This window comes from Anas platyrhynchos, chromosome 2 (assembly GCF_047663525.1).
Source record: "Anas platyrhynchos isolate ZD024472 breed Pekin duck chromosome 2, IASCAAS_PekinDuck_T2T, whole genome shotgun sequence".
NCBI lineage: Eukaryota > Metazoa > Chordata > Aves > Anseriformes > Anatidae > Anas > Anas platyrhynchos.
This window is the reverse complement of record NC_092588.1, coordinates 45,857,977-45,874,824: the sequence shown is the minus strand read 5'-3', so window position 1 is coordinate 45,874,824 and position 16,848 is coordinate 45,857,977. Positions and strand designations below refer to the sequence as shown.

General features: G+C 38.5%; 1 protein-coding gene and 1 long non-coding RNA gene across 37 annotated transcripts in view; one reads left to right on the top strand and one right to left on the bottom strand.

The window, feature by feature from the left end:
* Positions 1-16,848, bottom strand: part of DTNA (dystrobrevin alpha) — a 218,689-nt gene that overhangs the window by 29,766 nt on the left and 172,075 nt on the right. For 15 of the 36 annotated variants that reach the window (XM_072034666.1, XM_072034652.1, XM_072034651.1 and 12 more), the window contains 4 exons: positions 14,070-14,150; positions 12,104-12,193; positions 6,264-6,341; positions 5,569-5,661 (listed from right to left, as the gene is read on the bottom strand). In XM_072034666.1, the coding sequence (XP_071890767.1) occupies positions 5,569-5,661; positions 6,264-6,341; positions 12,104-12,193; positions 14,070-14,150 (342 nt within the window). Of the gene's footprint in view, positions 1-5,568; positions 5,662-6,263; positions 6,363-12,103; positions 12,194-14,069; positions 14,151-16,848 lie in introns of all 36 variants that reach the window. The other 21 variants (XM_072034662.1, XM_027452161.3, XM_072034667.1 and 18 more) reach the window with 6 other exon arrangements.
* On the top strand, positions 41-1,914 carry LOC113842851 (uncharacterized). Its single transcript, XR_003495672.3, has 3 exons — positions 41-365; positions 862-960; positions 1,082-1,914. It is a non-coding gene; the product is annotated as an uncharacterized lncRNA (long non-coding RNA).

The following is a 16,848-nucleotide window of genomic DNA, read 5'->3' as shown; positions in this document are numbered from 1 at the left end:
TGACAGCCCAGCAGATGATCCCAGACAGAGGCAAGCCTGCCCTCTCTTCTTATGGCTTGGAAATTTTGTGATGTTTCGGCTGAAGGGAGACAGGCACATGCCTCCCCACCCATGTGCTAATTAGGGCACGCAGCTGGTTGCTTGAGAACAAGCTTCACATCTCAAAGGAGTGCACAAAACAAGGGTTAGTTTGGGTATGTTCCTCTTCTTCTTCTATTTATTTTATTTTTTTCTAAATATTATACTTTGAACCTGAAAAGCCTGCCAGATGAAAATAGCACAGAGATATTTTTCAGCAAAAAGTTCTGCTTCTGAAGAATCAGCGTCTATAAAAGAAAAAGGAAGTATTTCTCCAAAAATACTCAGTGAGTTCATATCCCCAGCTACCTCAGAGGAATACAGCGTGCATCTTTTGGTTGGCTTGATTAAGTCCACTGGGATTTAGAAGTTATGTCTGAAAGATGAGTAGTGGTTGATATTCATTGATCATTAAACTAAAGCTGGGAGTTGTGTGGATTTGTTATGATTTGCTGAGGTAAGGGGAAAGAGACAAACATCATTCTTCTCTCATTCTGACAATAACCTGTGAGACTACAAACATGAAGTTTCAAAAAACAGTAAAGCTATGAAAAGTCAGATACAGAGATGTTCTGTGTAACCAAAGCTTGTGCAACAGACTGCACAGAAGACTTTTGGTGATAGACAAACACAGCCTTTTTGGCTGTTTAACTTATTTTATTACATAAATAGCTCAATTCTATTCTTACTCAAAGTCTTGTAGGATGACAATGTACAACTGATTTACTTTCTGAAAAGACCCAAGCTAAAGATGTTTTTCTAAACTTTCTAAATCTATCACAGCCGTGCTTCTTACATACTCATGCCTGCTGTAGTGATCTGTCATCCAGGGAAAGACAGGGGGAAGCAGCTCTTACAGACACACAAAATCATGCAAACCAGGTAATAAGGATTAATTTCATCACAATACAATTCATTTTTAATTTTTCCATAATGATGAAAGCTGTCCTAACAGATGGCTGTGAAAACAGCAAGCACTGAGCATCAATTCTCCTTTTTACAGCTATGTGCAACTGTATTACCCACCCTGGAAAAATAATGGATTATGGTTCCTCTTGCTGGCGTAACATAATCTACAACGTAGTCCTGGGATGTGAGCTAACCCCTGAAACAATGACTTTACTGAAAGAATCAAGCCTCTGCAGCTCTTTTATTTTTACTTGCTATTATGTCTTTGATATACGTTTATGTGTAGGTGGATGTCATAAAATAGATGTAGCAGTGCATAAAATTTGGTTTATGAATGCCAGAAATCACTGGCCCCAAAGCTTTGTAAATTAAATCTCAATGTCTGAGATAAATTTAATTCTGAAATGTACCTATTCTGTGTGATCATTAAGCACAGAGGTATGTACAGCAGCATTATCCTCAGATGCCAAGCCTTTTATGTCTCTGATTTCTGGTTTGCCATAATTCACTTCTGTTTTACTTCAGCAACTTCATGGACAATGATACAGTGAAATACACACAAGCTTTAAAATACAAATACGTGTGTAGAATTTGGGATCCTGCAGAGAACATTGCAGGCATCCTTTTGAAATAAATTCATCTTTTTACACAAAAATAATCTGCTAATGATCCTTCTTTTCTAAAAAAGTTAAACATTTTTTTTTTTAACATTGCTTCTCCATTAGTTACCATTTCTTTAAAGACCTTATAATCATTAGCAATATTGGTCTGGTGGAATTATTAGCATTCAAATGTCGGATATCCAATATTTCCTTTACAATAGGAGTTCTTTTTTAGGCTTTTGTTGATTTGTATAAGATATTACAGCCTAAAGGAGGTCCATGAAAAAGGATCTTAAAACTCCAAGTAAAGGATCAAGAAAATGATAGTGTGTGAAAAGAGGAGTGACACCCAAGGACCTTAGCTATTTCTCATGCTTCAGATGCGTCATATTAGCCAGTTCTGCAGTACAAGCCCTGCACTAGGTGATAGGTCTCTGGAAAAATTATGTCATCACTGGTTTGAGAAGTCTCAGAAATGCCACTCTCTCATTGAAGTTTTGCAGTAGGGGAATCAGCATGGGCTGCATGGTGTGCTCTTATTCTACTGAATTTAAACTTTCACTCAGTAAATAAATAAACAAATAATTCATTATGAAAAGTACTGCCAAAATAAAAGGTAGGTTTCTAAACATTCAGGCTACAAGAACAATGTCATAATAACAACCCAGTAAATGTATTTACCTGCGACGTGTTCAAAATTATTCTGCTTTTAAGGCATTTTAAGCTGTGACATATCATCTGAGCTCTTTACTATTGTTAAATTGCCATTTCCTTTAGAACCACCTAGATTTTACCATTGAAATGTTGGTATCACTCAGGTATGCAGATACAATCAGAGAAATTAATTCCACTCAAGAGAGCCCACTGTCTATACATTTCCTCTGTAATCAGCATCTCTGATTTTTTTCCTCTTTCAATAGAAGACTCTTAGTAGAAATCCAGCTTAAGTATTTTGAAGCACATGAAGCTCTGAGCTGCCCTGTAGATTTGCTTTACTTTCTCCACAGCTATCTCAAAGAGAGAGACCTGCCTTCCTAGCTAGTTAGCTGTTTTGCACGCTCGTGTAAAAAAGTCTTTGAAAACAACATGGAATACCATGGCGCTTTTATAGTACAGAAGTATGACTCACCATACTACTACGGAGTATAACATAAAAAATCAGAAAGTATTTTATCTTTTTCTGCGTCTGAAAAGAGAGACTGAAATATGTGGAATTAATATTCAAGACTAAGTAGAATCTCTTACTTGTGTGAACAAAAAGGAAAACAATTTGCAGTTAAAAGCTTTTTTTTCCCCCAGAACTAGTCCCTAAAAATTAAATATCAAGTATTGGTTTTACACTTTAAGATTAAAACAAGCAAAACATCTGCTTAAGGGGTGCTATTTTTACCTATACAGTTACTATAAATACTAAGTTAGTCCTTCTCTTGTTTCTTAATTTGCCCTGGAGTACTGGATTCTAAAAAACCCTGATGAAGATTATTAGCCTGTGAAGGATGGAAAGGAAAACTTGTACTTCTAATTCCAGCATTAACTAACTGCAGATGAAAGACAAAGATAAGCACTGAAAATTAATTAATTTAAAAGATCAAATATGAATACTAGATAAACTTGAAAAAAAAGCACACGCACACAACAATAATACTAACTGGGGTACAGTGGATTGAGCATTAGCCTGACTCAGTATCTAAAACAACAATTTGTTCTGTTTTGAAATATGACTTTATAGCTGTCCGGATACTTGTGTTCTTTATGCTCACAAAGTATATTTGTATTTTGCTTGAAGATGGAGGCCCATCTACAGTCATTCCTCTTTTCATCTTCAGATGCCAGTAGCACTTGAAAATATGCCATGGCATGTATGGGTTTGTATACATGGTATTTTGCAGGGAGACACAAAAGCTGAGCTTGCTAGCTGCTACCTCCCCTGAAATCAGAAGCTACCTGTTTAAGGTCAGCTACATGCTTTACTCTAGTGATCAAATCTTGAGCTGCAGGGCAAATGAGCTTGAACTCAGCACTGTCCTAACACAGCTGTGTGTGTTTTGAGCAAACTGCAACCAGCCACGTCAGGGCATGGGCAGGAGGAATGCACGTTTTCCCGAAGATGCTGCCCCAGTTGACGAGATGCAGCAGCTGAGACCTCACCTACCCCTCCTGGAAACCAGCTTCACAAAGGAGCTCCAGAATGACAACATTTTGTTTCTTCTTCCCGTCCTTACCAAAACATAACCGTTCCTTTTACTAGTCTCACTGCAGCTGAGCAGAAAGTGACAATGCAACATGGTTTGATGCACGACTAAGACTGCTGTCCATCTCAGTTATGCTTCTGTCAACATCTAATTGGTATCTCATATAAATGATCGAGATTGTTTCTAGTTGAGGAAGCTGTGGCTGCAGTGATTTAAAGTCAGTAATCAGATGTTATGTACCATACTTTGCGTCAGTTATTTAAACAATTAAGGCCATTATCAATCACTCTCCATTCATCCCTCAAAAACATGACACTTGAAGGATGTTACGGCACATAAGTTTTATGTGCAGATTTGAATACAAACGTCCTGTGACTTGGTGAGGTTGGCCCAACTGCTTGAAGGAACATGGAATATATTGCATAAAATTCAGAGGACAGAGACGGTAAAGATGAGTCTTAGCATTCACAAAGGGGTCTAACTGGTGGTTAACTGGTTTAACTGAGGCTAAACCAGTCACAGCTATAGCATTAGTAGCCCACCACCAAAAATGACTAAACCAGGTCAGCCAAAACTGAAATTACCCTTCAAAATGCTTTTGTTTTGGAGAAGTGGTTTTAGCTTTTCTCTTTAAGAACCAGTTTGCCTTTTCCCCCCACTGGCAAATTCCAGTGGGCTGCAGAGTAGAGAAGCAGATCCAGAACAACAAAAGCAGAATCTTTTCTCCACTGCGCATTGCTACATGGCAAATCACCGTCATTTCCAACTGCAGCTACACACAGAAGTGAGTTTTGTAAGACTGCAGAGAACCACTGCATTCACCCTCCCTAAAGACACTGTCTTGTTGCCTTCTCTACGTATAAGAGTATATGCAGAGTTTCTACTAACCCGGGAAATACTCTGCAGTAGCAGCAGGAGAAACTGAAGGGCTCATTATGAGTGAAAAAAACCTGCATGAGCATAGTTTCATCAGAAACATCCTGCATTTTTCTCTTCAGTGCCATATCTTCTGCACTGCTCACCATCTCTCTGGTACAGGGATGCCAGGACTAGAGTTTTCTTGCACTCGGAGAGGCAAGCCAGCACATCCTCCATGGATGGCCTGCTGTGCTGCTGTTGTCCACCAGTGTCAGGACAGCGCATAGGTTTAGTAGACAAAGCTCCATACTCCCTCCAGCAGAAATAATGAACTATGCTCAAGTATGCTTAAAACCTGTCATATCTGAATTTGTATGAAAGATAAGGGCAAATATGTATACAAGATGTAAGCAATGCAGAAGTCAGGTAGATGTAAAAACAGTGCCTGACATAAGTAAAAACCGAAATGAACTCCTTCCTTCAGTAGGCTAGTAAGCAAATTCCTATTATTATCATTATTTACATATTATTATCATTTCTTACTTCCAAGGTACGACGAAGCTACAAATTATATACCACCTCAGCAATTATTTCCTTGAAAACACAGACTTGTCAGTCATCGCTGCGTGAACATCTCCGTGCTGCTGACAAGACCTGAGCTGACTGGTGTGTGGCATCCCAAACCGATTTGTATAGTCACTCTTTAACTAAGTGCTTCTTTGCAATACCTTGCTATTTAGCATCACTAGAGGGAATAACAGCGATTGCCAGCTCTGGGAGGACATACCCCCCCCACATGCATACACATTCCCTTTAGGTTAGTGCTTATAGCGAGCTGCGTGATGTGCAGCCATGAGGAAGCGAGGAGAGCTCTTGGCTGACCAACATCCCTTTCCTGGGTTCCCCAAAGGTGCCAAACCTGCACTAACCGTGCGGGGTTGCTCTGCAGCATGTTGACATACAACCCGATGAGTACATGTTCATCGGCCAGCCTGTCTGCAACATCGAGGCTGTACTGTAACCTGGAACGGGGTCGGGGGGAGAGAGGGTGCGGTCCGGACAGACAGAGGGAAATAAACAGAGAAAGCAGGAGCAAGTGAGATTATGAAATGGGAATTTAGGAACGAATAATTAAATGCTCTTAGAAAAAAAAAAGTGCAGAAATTATTTTGTTATTGTTGTCACATATTAAGGATTTAATGGCTTAGGATGGTTGAATACAACTCAGTTACAGAGACAGCCATGGAAATCAGTGAGCTGCCAGATCAGGCCAGGGACTGGGGCTATACAGTACCATTTATTTTAAAATAAAGCAGATTGTGAGGTCAGCTCTAATTGCTATGTACTATGTATAGTTCATATACATCAAATATATCTATGTTACACACAATTAACATAGTGAAATCACAAGCTGGATTGCTTGGAAGTGTCTGATCAAGACCTCACATCCAGGTGTACATGAATATATTTAAACGTGCCCTACTTAGCTCACAGGGTTAATTGGTTATTAGAATTTTCTGAGGAAAGATATTTAAGTAATACATTAAAAGCAGAGGAAATAGAGGAAAAGTTTTGTTTTAGCTGTGTTAGTGCAAGCTATGAACATACTCTCTATTTAACTTACCCTTTGCCTTTCAAGAAAGCTGGAGCAGCCCTAGCCAGCAGTTTGCTCTGCTCTACTTCAGTATTCTTGTAAGGTGAGCTAGTTAATAAGACAGGAAAACTAAGAAGAGGGTAAACACTTATGTCTGAAATTCATTACAGACCAGAGTTTGGAGAAACTCATTAATGAGGTCTGGGCTTAAAAACCATACAAAATAAAACCTTTACAGAAATGTTAGAAAACTTTGGAAATGTGATGCCAAGAATTAGTTTTCCCTCCTGTTCTCCAAAACAAAATTATAAAGTCTTCACTATAGAAAAGACAAATAAAATGAGCTTCTCTCACAAATGGAGAGCTGAAGGCTTGTATCACTTCCAGGCAAAGTCTGATGCAAACATCACCTGAAATGCAGCCTTCAACTTCCCCATAACAGCTAAATTGCTTTTCTCTGAATCTACCATAAAGTAGTTTCAAAAAATTAGGTAAGTCTTCTTATTTACATTCAGTGATAGGCTACACCAATTTTGTTTTCTGAAGTACTGTTCTTCTGTTGATTTAAAAAATTGTAGTTCATCAAATCCCATTTGTCCAATTGCATAATGCCACTTTTTTTTTTTCCTAACTACAGCATTTAGTGGATTGCAGTAACTGCATCTTTCCCAATAGAAAAACATCCATGTTGATAATTTCTTAAGATAATACTGGCTAAAGACAGAGAAATTTAAATGTTAGCATTTCTTTCTCGGTGAAGAGTTTCTGGTTTAAAAAAAACAAAAAAACAAAAAACCAACAAACAAAACAAAACAAAAACAAAAACAAAAAAAAAAAACAACAAAGCAAAACAGAAATACGTTTAACTTTCTTGCTTTTTAAAATTATTTATTTTTTGGTTTGGCTACTGATACTGTAAATACCTTTGATGAAAAGACCTGTGTGTGAGCGTGCATGCACCTGTGCATCCAGATGTGTGTGTGTGTAGGCAGATGATGCTGTATAAATGTGATGCATGATAAATCTGAGCAGATGTTGCTCTGATGGACTGAAGAGCAAAACCTTTTATATTAAGACACCCAAGGAATTCACTATGACTGGGTGTGTGCCATTCTCTCCCTACTTTGGGAGGTTCAATAAGGTTTGAGGGTTCAATAAGGAATAAGGTTATCAGCCTTATTGAGGGTTCAATAAGGTTGAGGCTATCAACCTTGTTGAGATTTTCAACCTTACTGAGGGTTCTGAAAAGGATGGCACCAAAAGGAGTTCAAAGAACCCAAGACCTATTGCCTTATAATAAATCTGAAAGAAAGTTCAATGAAATGCAATACAACACAGAAAAAAAAAAAGCTTGCTTCACATTTCTATGTCCATCAGCATGCTGTTTACATGTGCCGTGCTTCTACAGAAGCAACATCCATGCAGATAAGCATGCCCCAAGCCATCTAGAAGGATATGTCTCTCACTATGTTTTCTTCCCAGTTACAGAAAGAAAATGCACTAAAGGGATACAAGATGTGCCGTGTGCCGTACGAGCCAAAAAAAAATGCAGCATTCCGTTCTTAAGTAAAGATAAATGAGTTGCCATAATTGGAGACTGAGGACCACATGGTAGATTTCATGTTTTGCTTTCTAACAGTGCGGTGCAGTGTCCCCATCAGGTGTAAGCTCCCCTTACCAGGTATAAGCTCTCCTATGCTCCAGAAGCAACATATAAGGGTGGAGGGACCCTCAAGCAAACTTCACAATTGGTATTGTTTCTCACCTCCATTTCCTTCTTAGTAGATTAAACATACTAGCATCTTTCAACCTTTTCTTTTGAGTCATGTTTTCTTAGATTTTTTGAAATTTAAGTGTCTCTTCTAGACTCTGCCAAGCTGACTAGCATATTTGTTCCAATACCATGCCCTACACTGGGTGCAAACCTCCAGGCAGATGCCTTCTCCTCTGGGTAATGAGTTTTAATGGATTTCCACATGGTGTCCCAGAGTCAGACGCACTCTAACAGGCATATTGCTGACTCCAATTAGTTTGTGGTTCACTGCAACTATTTGGTCCTCTGTTAAAATATTTCTGTCCATCCAATTATGCTCCATCTTTTATTTGATTATTTGCTTCCTGGCTATAGCACTTATAATTAGTGTGTTTCCTCTAACTGATTTCAGATCATTTGGACATCAATTACTACCACTGCAATTGAGCTCATTTTTTAATTTAGAAACTGCTCTCCAAGCACTCCTTCCCATAACTGTTTCACCTTTGTGCCATCTACAAATTGCATACACTCACTCTACTGCTCCGACGAGGTCATTACAAGAAATAATGCTTATTGTCTGACTTAGGATAGACTTCAAGAATCCCATCTGATATGTCCTTCTAGAATGACAGCAAACTTTTGAAAATTTAATTACTGATTTTCAACCGCTTGTGCATTGACCTTATACTAATTTTCTCTAGCCCTTATTTCCTTCAGGTACTTCTGTGTCATCTGGGACTATGTCAAAAGCCTTTTTAAGGTCAAGCTGTATATCTATCGCATCTTTTCTACCCACTGGACCAGTTATCCATCAAAGAAGTACATTAGTTTGGTTTGACATAATTTGTTCTTGACAAATCCATGACAGCTATTTCTCATCTGTTTATTATCCTCCAGGTGCCTACCAATTCTTTCATAATTTTAGTATCTTTGGATACCAAGTTTAAGCTGTCACTTGCATAATTCCTGCAATCCTTGTCCCTGTTTCCACCTTCAATGTTACTTCCTTTGTAAGAGCCAATATTAGCCTCCATAATTTGTTGTCCATAAATTCCCCAAAATACAGCCAATGATACAGAGATTGTTTTGGCCACAGTGAACTTCTCTGGATCCTACAAACTGGAACGTATCTTTTTAACTCACATTCCTGTTAAAGTGAGCTGCTGAAGAGTGCTTTCCCTAAGAGTTAAAGCCTCCACCTTGGAGCAGATGTCTACAAAGATGCAGATCCAACAGCTTTGGTGCAAATGTTACACCCTCTTTTGGAGCCTACCTGACTACTAAAACAATGAGACATTAACTCTTCCTTTAACACGCAGAATACTGGTCAGTAAAATCCAAGGAGGATTCTAATCTTTTTGTGAAAACAACATGCAAAGACAACACACAGTTCAATTCTACAGCACTCCTTAGCCGAAGAAACATGGACAGCAGCAGCAACCCGAACATTTTCCTCCAAAGTTAGTTATTGTCCAGAAATTTGGCCTAATTGCTCAGCGCTGTATGCCCAGGCAGAATATCCAAATCTTTTTAGGTTTTATTTGGAATTCAAAGAAGGCACCGTCTACTCTGACTCATCGTTAAGACTCGATTTCTCATTGGTTATGGGCATTTGATAACATAATGTATTCTTTATACCTACTACAGAATTACCGAGTTATTTCGGGTTCATCAGAATGTGCTGTATCACTCCACTTATTCTAGTTGATTACACCTTTAGAGGAACTAAACATACTAGCTGTGAGGGGGCACTGAAAAAATGCAAGAAAAGCCATTCTGTTTCATCTTATCCCACCTTAAAACCTGTAATTCAATAGTTTAAAGGAGACAGTTATTAAGAGAGAGTAAGAGATTGTATCCTTTACTGTGGCAGTGATAGACTGTAGCTGGGGAACAAAAGAATCCAAATAAGGAAGAAAATGTTAATTTAGCTGAGTGTAGAGTTATTCTTCTCGACTAGACAGAAGTTTCTATAATGCTAAATTAACTTGTTTTGGCATAACACATCCAGTTCATTGGGTTTACAAGGGCAATGCCTACTCTACAGCAATGTTCCCTTGTTCTGCTGCCCTCTAGGTAATCAGGGATCAGAAAAATAAATGTGAGATTAAAAACTGAATATTAGCTCCAGTAAAAACAAATCAGGACTTGTGGTTTTAATTGCATATTAGCTGTCATCACAACAAATTACTGTGATTTGGTATTTGGGAGAAGAACAGTGATTTTTTGTTTCTTCTTATCTAATATGAGTACTTTTAATTTATTTTTGAGCTGTACAGAGAGGAATAAAGGAGCCAGCTGAGCACAGTATATTGTTGATATCAATTTGCACACTATGTATATTTAAAAGAAAGGTATTTGTAATTGTTATGCCAAACCTTTCATTAAAGCTTATTTATGGACATGATGGCTCAAACTAAGCATTAATTTTAAAGGGATTGTGATTCTGAAGTGGCTTGAGGAAACTAAGAAGCATCTTGAGGAAAGCCTAAATCTGACTTCCTTCGAGCTTTGTAATAATTGCATATCCACCCAAAATTGGTGCTTCAGACTCAATTAAACTGCAAATGACATATCATGTTCAATCTCCTTTCAGCTGTTCCCCACAACTCATTATATTTACTAGTTATCAGAGATCTTTTTCTTAATAAGATTCTTCCTCTTCCTAGTTCATTTCCCTGTTTCACCCATGAATCCAGAAATGAAGACAGTGTTTTGCTGTACTTATGACACCATGTTCATTTCCAGCAGCAGGATGACTTGATGTGCTGAATTCAGCATTTCCTGATACAGGAAGAAACTGGTTGTGAATGGTAAGGCCCCTATGTGAACAAAACTATCTTAAATAAGTACCATGGGAACGCTCCAAATGACAGTCTGTGCCAATTCTCTTCTGCATAAACATTCTAATTACATAAAAACTTTCTGTAGAACTATCTGAAACCTCTGAACTAGATTGCAACACACATTAAAGTAACCTTTAATAAGTTGTCTGCAGTGAAAACACAGCCAGCAGAGCTTTTACTCTTGATTACATTCAGCTAGAAATTTTACCCCGAGTTTATACGATTCTCAGCATAATATGAATCACCGAGCATTTAATATAAAACCAGCAGAATTGCAAACAAGGCTGTCAAAGTCTGTTTCTCTGATGTATGAGAGGATGGGCTTCCCCTAATGAGGCCTGATTTTCCCATGGCAATAATAATAGTAAAACCTACAAAAATGAATGAAGATATTGTTATTAGTCTAACACAGATTGAAGAACTTGGCATTTAGGAGAAAAGTACCTTGGTCTCAGTACTTTCTTACTGAATTATAGCTAATGCTCACAGACTAATCAAAGAAGAAAAAAAGAAAGGTCATTACACTCCATGGTAAAAAAAAAAAAAAAAAAAAGAAAAAGGAGAAAAAAGTGGAACTGCTCTTATCCAGCAGTGTATATTTTATGCAGAATGAATTTGCCTCCTCCTGCAGGTCACTAAGATGAAAGAGAGTGCTGGGAGAAGAGTGCATCAGCCGGAGGCACTGGTCACATCTGGAGCTCTCTAAGTAAATGCTAGGTCTTTGCTAGCTACGGGAGGGCTTAGATCTGCCTTTTCTGTGGCCATTTTGAGAAGCAAAGCAAAGTGGTTTTGGGAAGGTTATTGGCAAGTGACACTAACTGCAGACTGGCAACCACCAGCAGCAAGAGCTGTGGAAAAGGGAGGGCAGGCTGGCCGTGAGACTGGGAATCGCTTCCAGACTCTTGTGCGAGCCTCTTTCATGCCTCTGTCAAGAACGCAGCCGGGAAGCCATGCGCTGAAGATGACAACATAGAGGTGCCATTTTTTGGCTTTCAAAAACAATGTTTCCAACTTCCTCCAGATGCATAATATTAATCCTGTGTGAAAAGGTAAAATGGAAGATTTGTGCTGTGCACAAGCAAGAGAAGTTGGCAAAGCCCACAGCCAGCAGGAAGTCTAATCAAAAGACTAATTAGAGCCACAGAAATCCTCTAGCCCGCCAGAGCTTTCCTTAAAGAGTATCTTTAGTAATTTAGCAGAATTGCTAATGATTTAGTGCTTGAGCTACAGAACTATGGCAATTAGTGGGTTAGTGCTCTCATACTGACCGTGAGTTGTTGTGAAGCTGATTTACATACAGCTTTATAAGAGAATGCTCATCAGCCACAGGACTGGCTACATTTATACCCCCAAGTAACCTGAATGATTCAAACAACGAAACCTTGTTAATACCCCAAAAAGGATGCACAGAGAGTATCATGTTCATTGTGGATTCATTACAATAAATGCGATTTACAACCACTTAGAAAGAACAATGACTTTTTGGCTTATAGGTTGAGTTTTTTTTTGTTGTTGTTTTGTTTTTAATAACAAGATGCAATTTAAATTTATAAGAGTTGAAAATAAACATGAAAATAAGCTGTAAAGCTCTTAAAATCCTGTTAATGCCGTGAAACAAAAGTTACAATAGCTTTTATTATACAGAATTGTTTTACATGTTGGGGTCCTGTTAGCTCTAAAAGAGCCAGAACTAACCACTGCATCACGGAAACTTTTGTTGTGTATAAAAAATTCATAGTATGCACTTAATCTATGTACCTATGGTTGTGGAGTTTTGTCTCCTGCTTTCAGAGGATTCTCCATCAGTCAGTTCGCCCTCAAGGAGGACAGGAATTCTAATGTCCCAGGAATTATCTACATTTAATCCTCACATTTAGACAGCTGAATTACCACAGAGGACAGAAGTAAAATTATCAGGAATTATTCATACTCCAAAAAATACAAGTAGCACAGTAAATAGGGCTGCAATCATTCCTGCAGGTCCCTAAGCTACGTGGCAAAGCACACTTGAATGAGCACAGGGACTCCTTGGGCACAAAGGGAAGCAACAGCTATACTCTAAAAGAGCATTGCTCTTAAAGACCTGTCTTGGAGAGGCCACAAATAGATCGTTATGCCTTGTCCCAGCACATAAAATCCCACATACTCCAACTGTAGATATTTTATATCTTAGATATTTTATGTAACTGTAGAATTTGCGTTTGCAGTTTCACTGTCTGTACAGGCAGCAGATCTTGTCTTGGGGGCTGCCCTGGGGCTGGCTCTCAGAAAGTATTTCAGACGTACCCAGCAGCACTTGCACTAAGATAACGATGGGAGTTTACAGTTTATAGCTCCCCGTACCAAAGTTCATAAATCAAAGCAGTAGCAGAACATCTTTACTCTGACATTTCAGTGTTGTACATTGAGGATTTGTTTTCAGTGTTAAAAAGGTAGCCATGCATACCCAGAGATTGTGTTTGGTTATTGGGGAACACTGAAGCACTGACAAGTACAGCAAGGACCAAGCAATAAAATGCATCCGAGGAAGCCATGTCACTCTTCCCCAGTATAGCAAGAAGTTATTTTCCTGCCACCTTCTCATCTATGTACTTTGGTGGGCTTACATAGATTGGGTGAAACAGCCAGCAAGTGTTACACACATATTTTGGCTATGTGAGCCAAAATACTGAGCCAAAATGTACATGCTCAGCTGCAAGCACCTTTTCTTTGGGATTAATGTTTCTGACCACTCTTTTCTGTTTTGTTTGTTGACGGGTCACCATATTCCAAGACTTGTAACCTTCAAAGAAAATCTGAATGGCTTAACTGTAGGAAGGATGCCTTGGTACTTTGTGAGTATGAACACATTTTCCTTTTGTTCATATTACACCTTACAATACGAAGCAGGCATTCCCTACTGGCAATGGCATGTCCCAGTTTCTATTCCCACAGTGCTGCAACATCAACAAAATGGCTTATATAGCTCATTTTCAGCCCCTATCAGTGGATGCCTAGGTAGCATGTGAGCACAGTTAGTGGACTTAGGAGTTCAAATAAGAACTGAAGCTCTGTGCTCTGTTTTGAAGAGTTCAGGGTGCCCTTAATCAACTTTCCATCTGGATAGCAGGGTATCAGTCCAAAGTAACCAAGGCATTTCTTTTATTTTTTTTTTCTGGGAGGGAGAGTTAAAATCTCTAAAAATTTCTACCGCCCTCATACAGTCATTTAGCATAAATTAGGATAACAACTCACCTTCTGTTTGCAAAAGGACTTCCTGAGGGAACAGAGTGGGAGAAGAGTGTGTCATTCATGCTGGTTACAGGTCGGGGGGGCCTAGAAGAAGGCAAAATGTCCAGCTGTATTAATGTGGTACAAAGAACAAAACAAAGCAAAATAACAACAGCAACAAAACATGAAAACAAACAAAACAAAAAGCAATACACCACCCATCAGTAACAGTATTTGCAGAGAATTAGGTAATTTTTTTGTTTAAATTGACATTACTGCTGGCATCTTCAGCTTTAAGCAGCAATGTCTCCAAATGAAACATGCTCTGTTTTTAACCAGAAATTGATAAAAATATACTGTTGCCTAGTTCTGAAAGGAAATAATGCTTATGTGTGCTCTGAGGTGAATTTTAAGGAACTCACTTGATTTTTTTCCTGCTTTAGCAAAATAATTACTCTTAAAATTTTTTTTCTTTCCAGAAGCAAGTAGTCTGTGGTACAGTTGCTGTGTTCAACCTGCTAGGTTGAGCACTGGTAGCAGGTTAGCTGTGGCAGCATGCAGGTCTGCATTGCCAATAAACTGCACAACTTTTCACAAATTTATCCCTGGTGCTGAGATCCATGCTACCATATCCACGCAGTGACCACGGTGTCCCCATGCCTCTCAGTGTCCTATAAAATTCATGCAGTACAAAACCGCTTTAACTGCAAAGCTTTTCAACTGGGATATCACCCCCCAAATCAAAATTTAAAGTAAGTATCTAGTTTAAAAGGACCCATTAATGATGATGGTTTTATTATTACATGTTTTATTTCCTGCTCTGGCAAAAAATGAAATGAGAAGGAATATATCCTCTCATTTCTTTTATTGTCTAGTCTTAAAAAACATTTTGTGCATAATATTTGCTTCCGTATCCATCAAAGTGAAAGTTTCCCTTCTTAATGGTCTTCTTACACAACATTGGGCAAAAGATATGGACACTTCAGAAAAAAATGAAAAATATGCTACTAAAATCACAGGGTTTTAGATCTGAGCAGAACCTGAAGCCACATATAATACAGACTGCAAACTCCCTGGATATCAAGGTGTTTAAAGTCCCCTTTAAGCTCTGTGGAAGATCTGTCTTGTCTTCTCAATTTTGCAAATGTGCAAATCAAAATATAGTAGCCATCTGCAAAAAATTCACTGTGCTGTCATTGTGCAAGATAATTGGTCCCTTAAACTCTTTGTAAGAAATGAGGAAAGCCAGTTCAGCACAGAAGTGACTGATTAGTATATGTTTTCTTTCTTATTCTGTTACTGTTAGAAAACAAGCATAAATGCCTTCTTTGGCAAGTTCAAGTGGATTTCTCAGCATGAAACTACCACACTGATTGTGAAGAAGTTAAAATCAGGGTATAGAAAGATACAGGATTTTCCATATTTATATGAAAACACACTTCTAGACTGTGTCTGCAGACCCACATGCAAAACTGCAGATCTGGTCAGTCATGAATTTAAGAAACATCCCTTTGTGCTCTATGTACTTACTGCTGGATGGAAAAGTGCTTAATATTATTTTTCATGGACTGCTTCATCAAAGCTAGAAAGAGCTGGGATGAGGCCATAATTGGAGCCAAACCAGTTTTACGATAATGGAAAGGTCATTGCAGTATGAGTCTTGAAACAGAGATTTGAAAATAAACTTCGAGAGAATACTTGGAAGCTAATCTTATTTAATGAATAAGCAACTGGTGATTAGTTGGCTGGTAATTATTTAAGAGCAACAGCTCATACCAACCACATGTGACTACTGATGTGTTGCTTTTCTTTCGTTTCACAGTGCAACCACTGTCCAGTGAACACCTTCAAACACTAACTGGGCAGAGGCCAGGATTTCTGAAGATGAGTCCAACCCTAGGATTTCTGAAGATGAGTCCAACCCTAGGCTATGCAATCCTAGACACCAAAGGAGAAGGGAGGAGAGCTGGTTCCTGATGTTCTCCCAAGGAAGGAGACAGGGAGAGTGTCCTTTTGGCAGAGCTTGGGCTCTGCTTTGCCCAGTGAATATGCTGCACCTATGAATTTCAGCAAATCACCACTTACGTACTTCAGGTTCATGTCTTTTCTAAGTTCTATATGAAAAGATGAGTGGAAGGGAAAGTTTCTAACACCCCCAACTTTCCTTTTAGTATGTCTCTGCGTACACAGACAATCATTGGTTTGGTTGCTGATAAAAAGTTAGGGATTGGTAGTGATGAGATCATAGACATTTTTCAAGCTATTTTCCTCCAACAAGTGTACTAAAGAAGAAAAATACTCACCAAGTATCTCTTTTGCAGCCAAAATGAAATGGAAAAGACATAATTAATTGAATTGTCAGTTTACAATGTATGTGGTCTGAAAACAGCATTGGACAAACTCTACTCTTATGACCCTGATTCTGCAAAAATTGTGAGTCTCTACACATAATAGAGAGTCTCTACACATAATAGGCCACTGATATTGTTTACATATGCAGAGTTACTCTTGTGTACAAATGCCTACAAACTTCAATGCTTTGCTAAAGCTTTGTGATTAGCATTTGTTTGTCAATTCTTGTATCAAGAAAACTACAATTAAAACTAATCTGAACTTTTCCAAGCAAGTTTTCTGTTGTTGTTTGTTTTTTTTTTAAGGTTGCTGCCCACTGTCTGCCCACTGTCACATTCCTCAGGTTCAACCTGAATATTAAATGGATGTTCAAACACACCTATACAGTTGTGTGATGCGATAAAACAAGAACAGCAGACTTTATGGTAAAGCAAAGCAAACTCTCATCTAT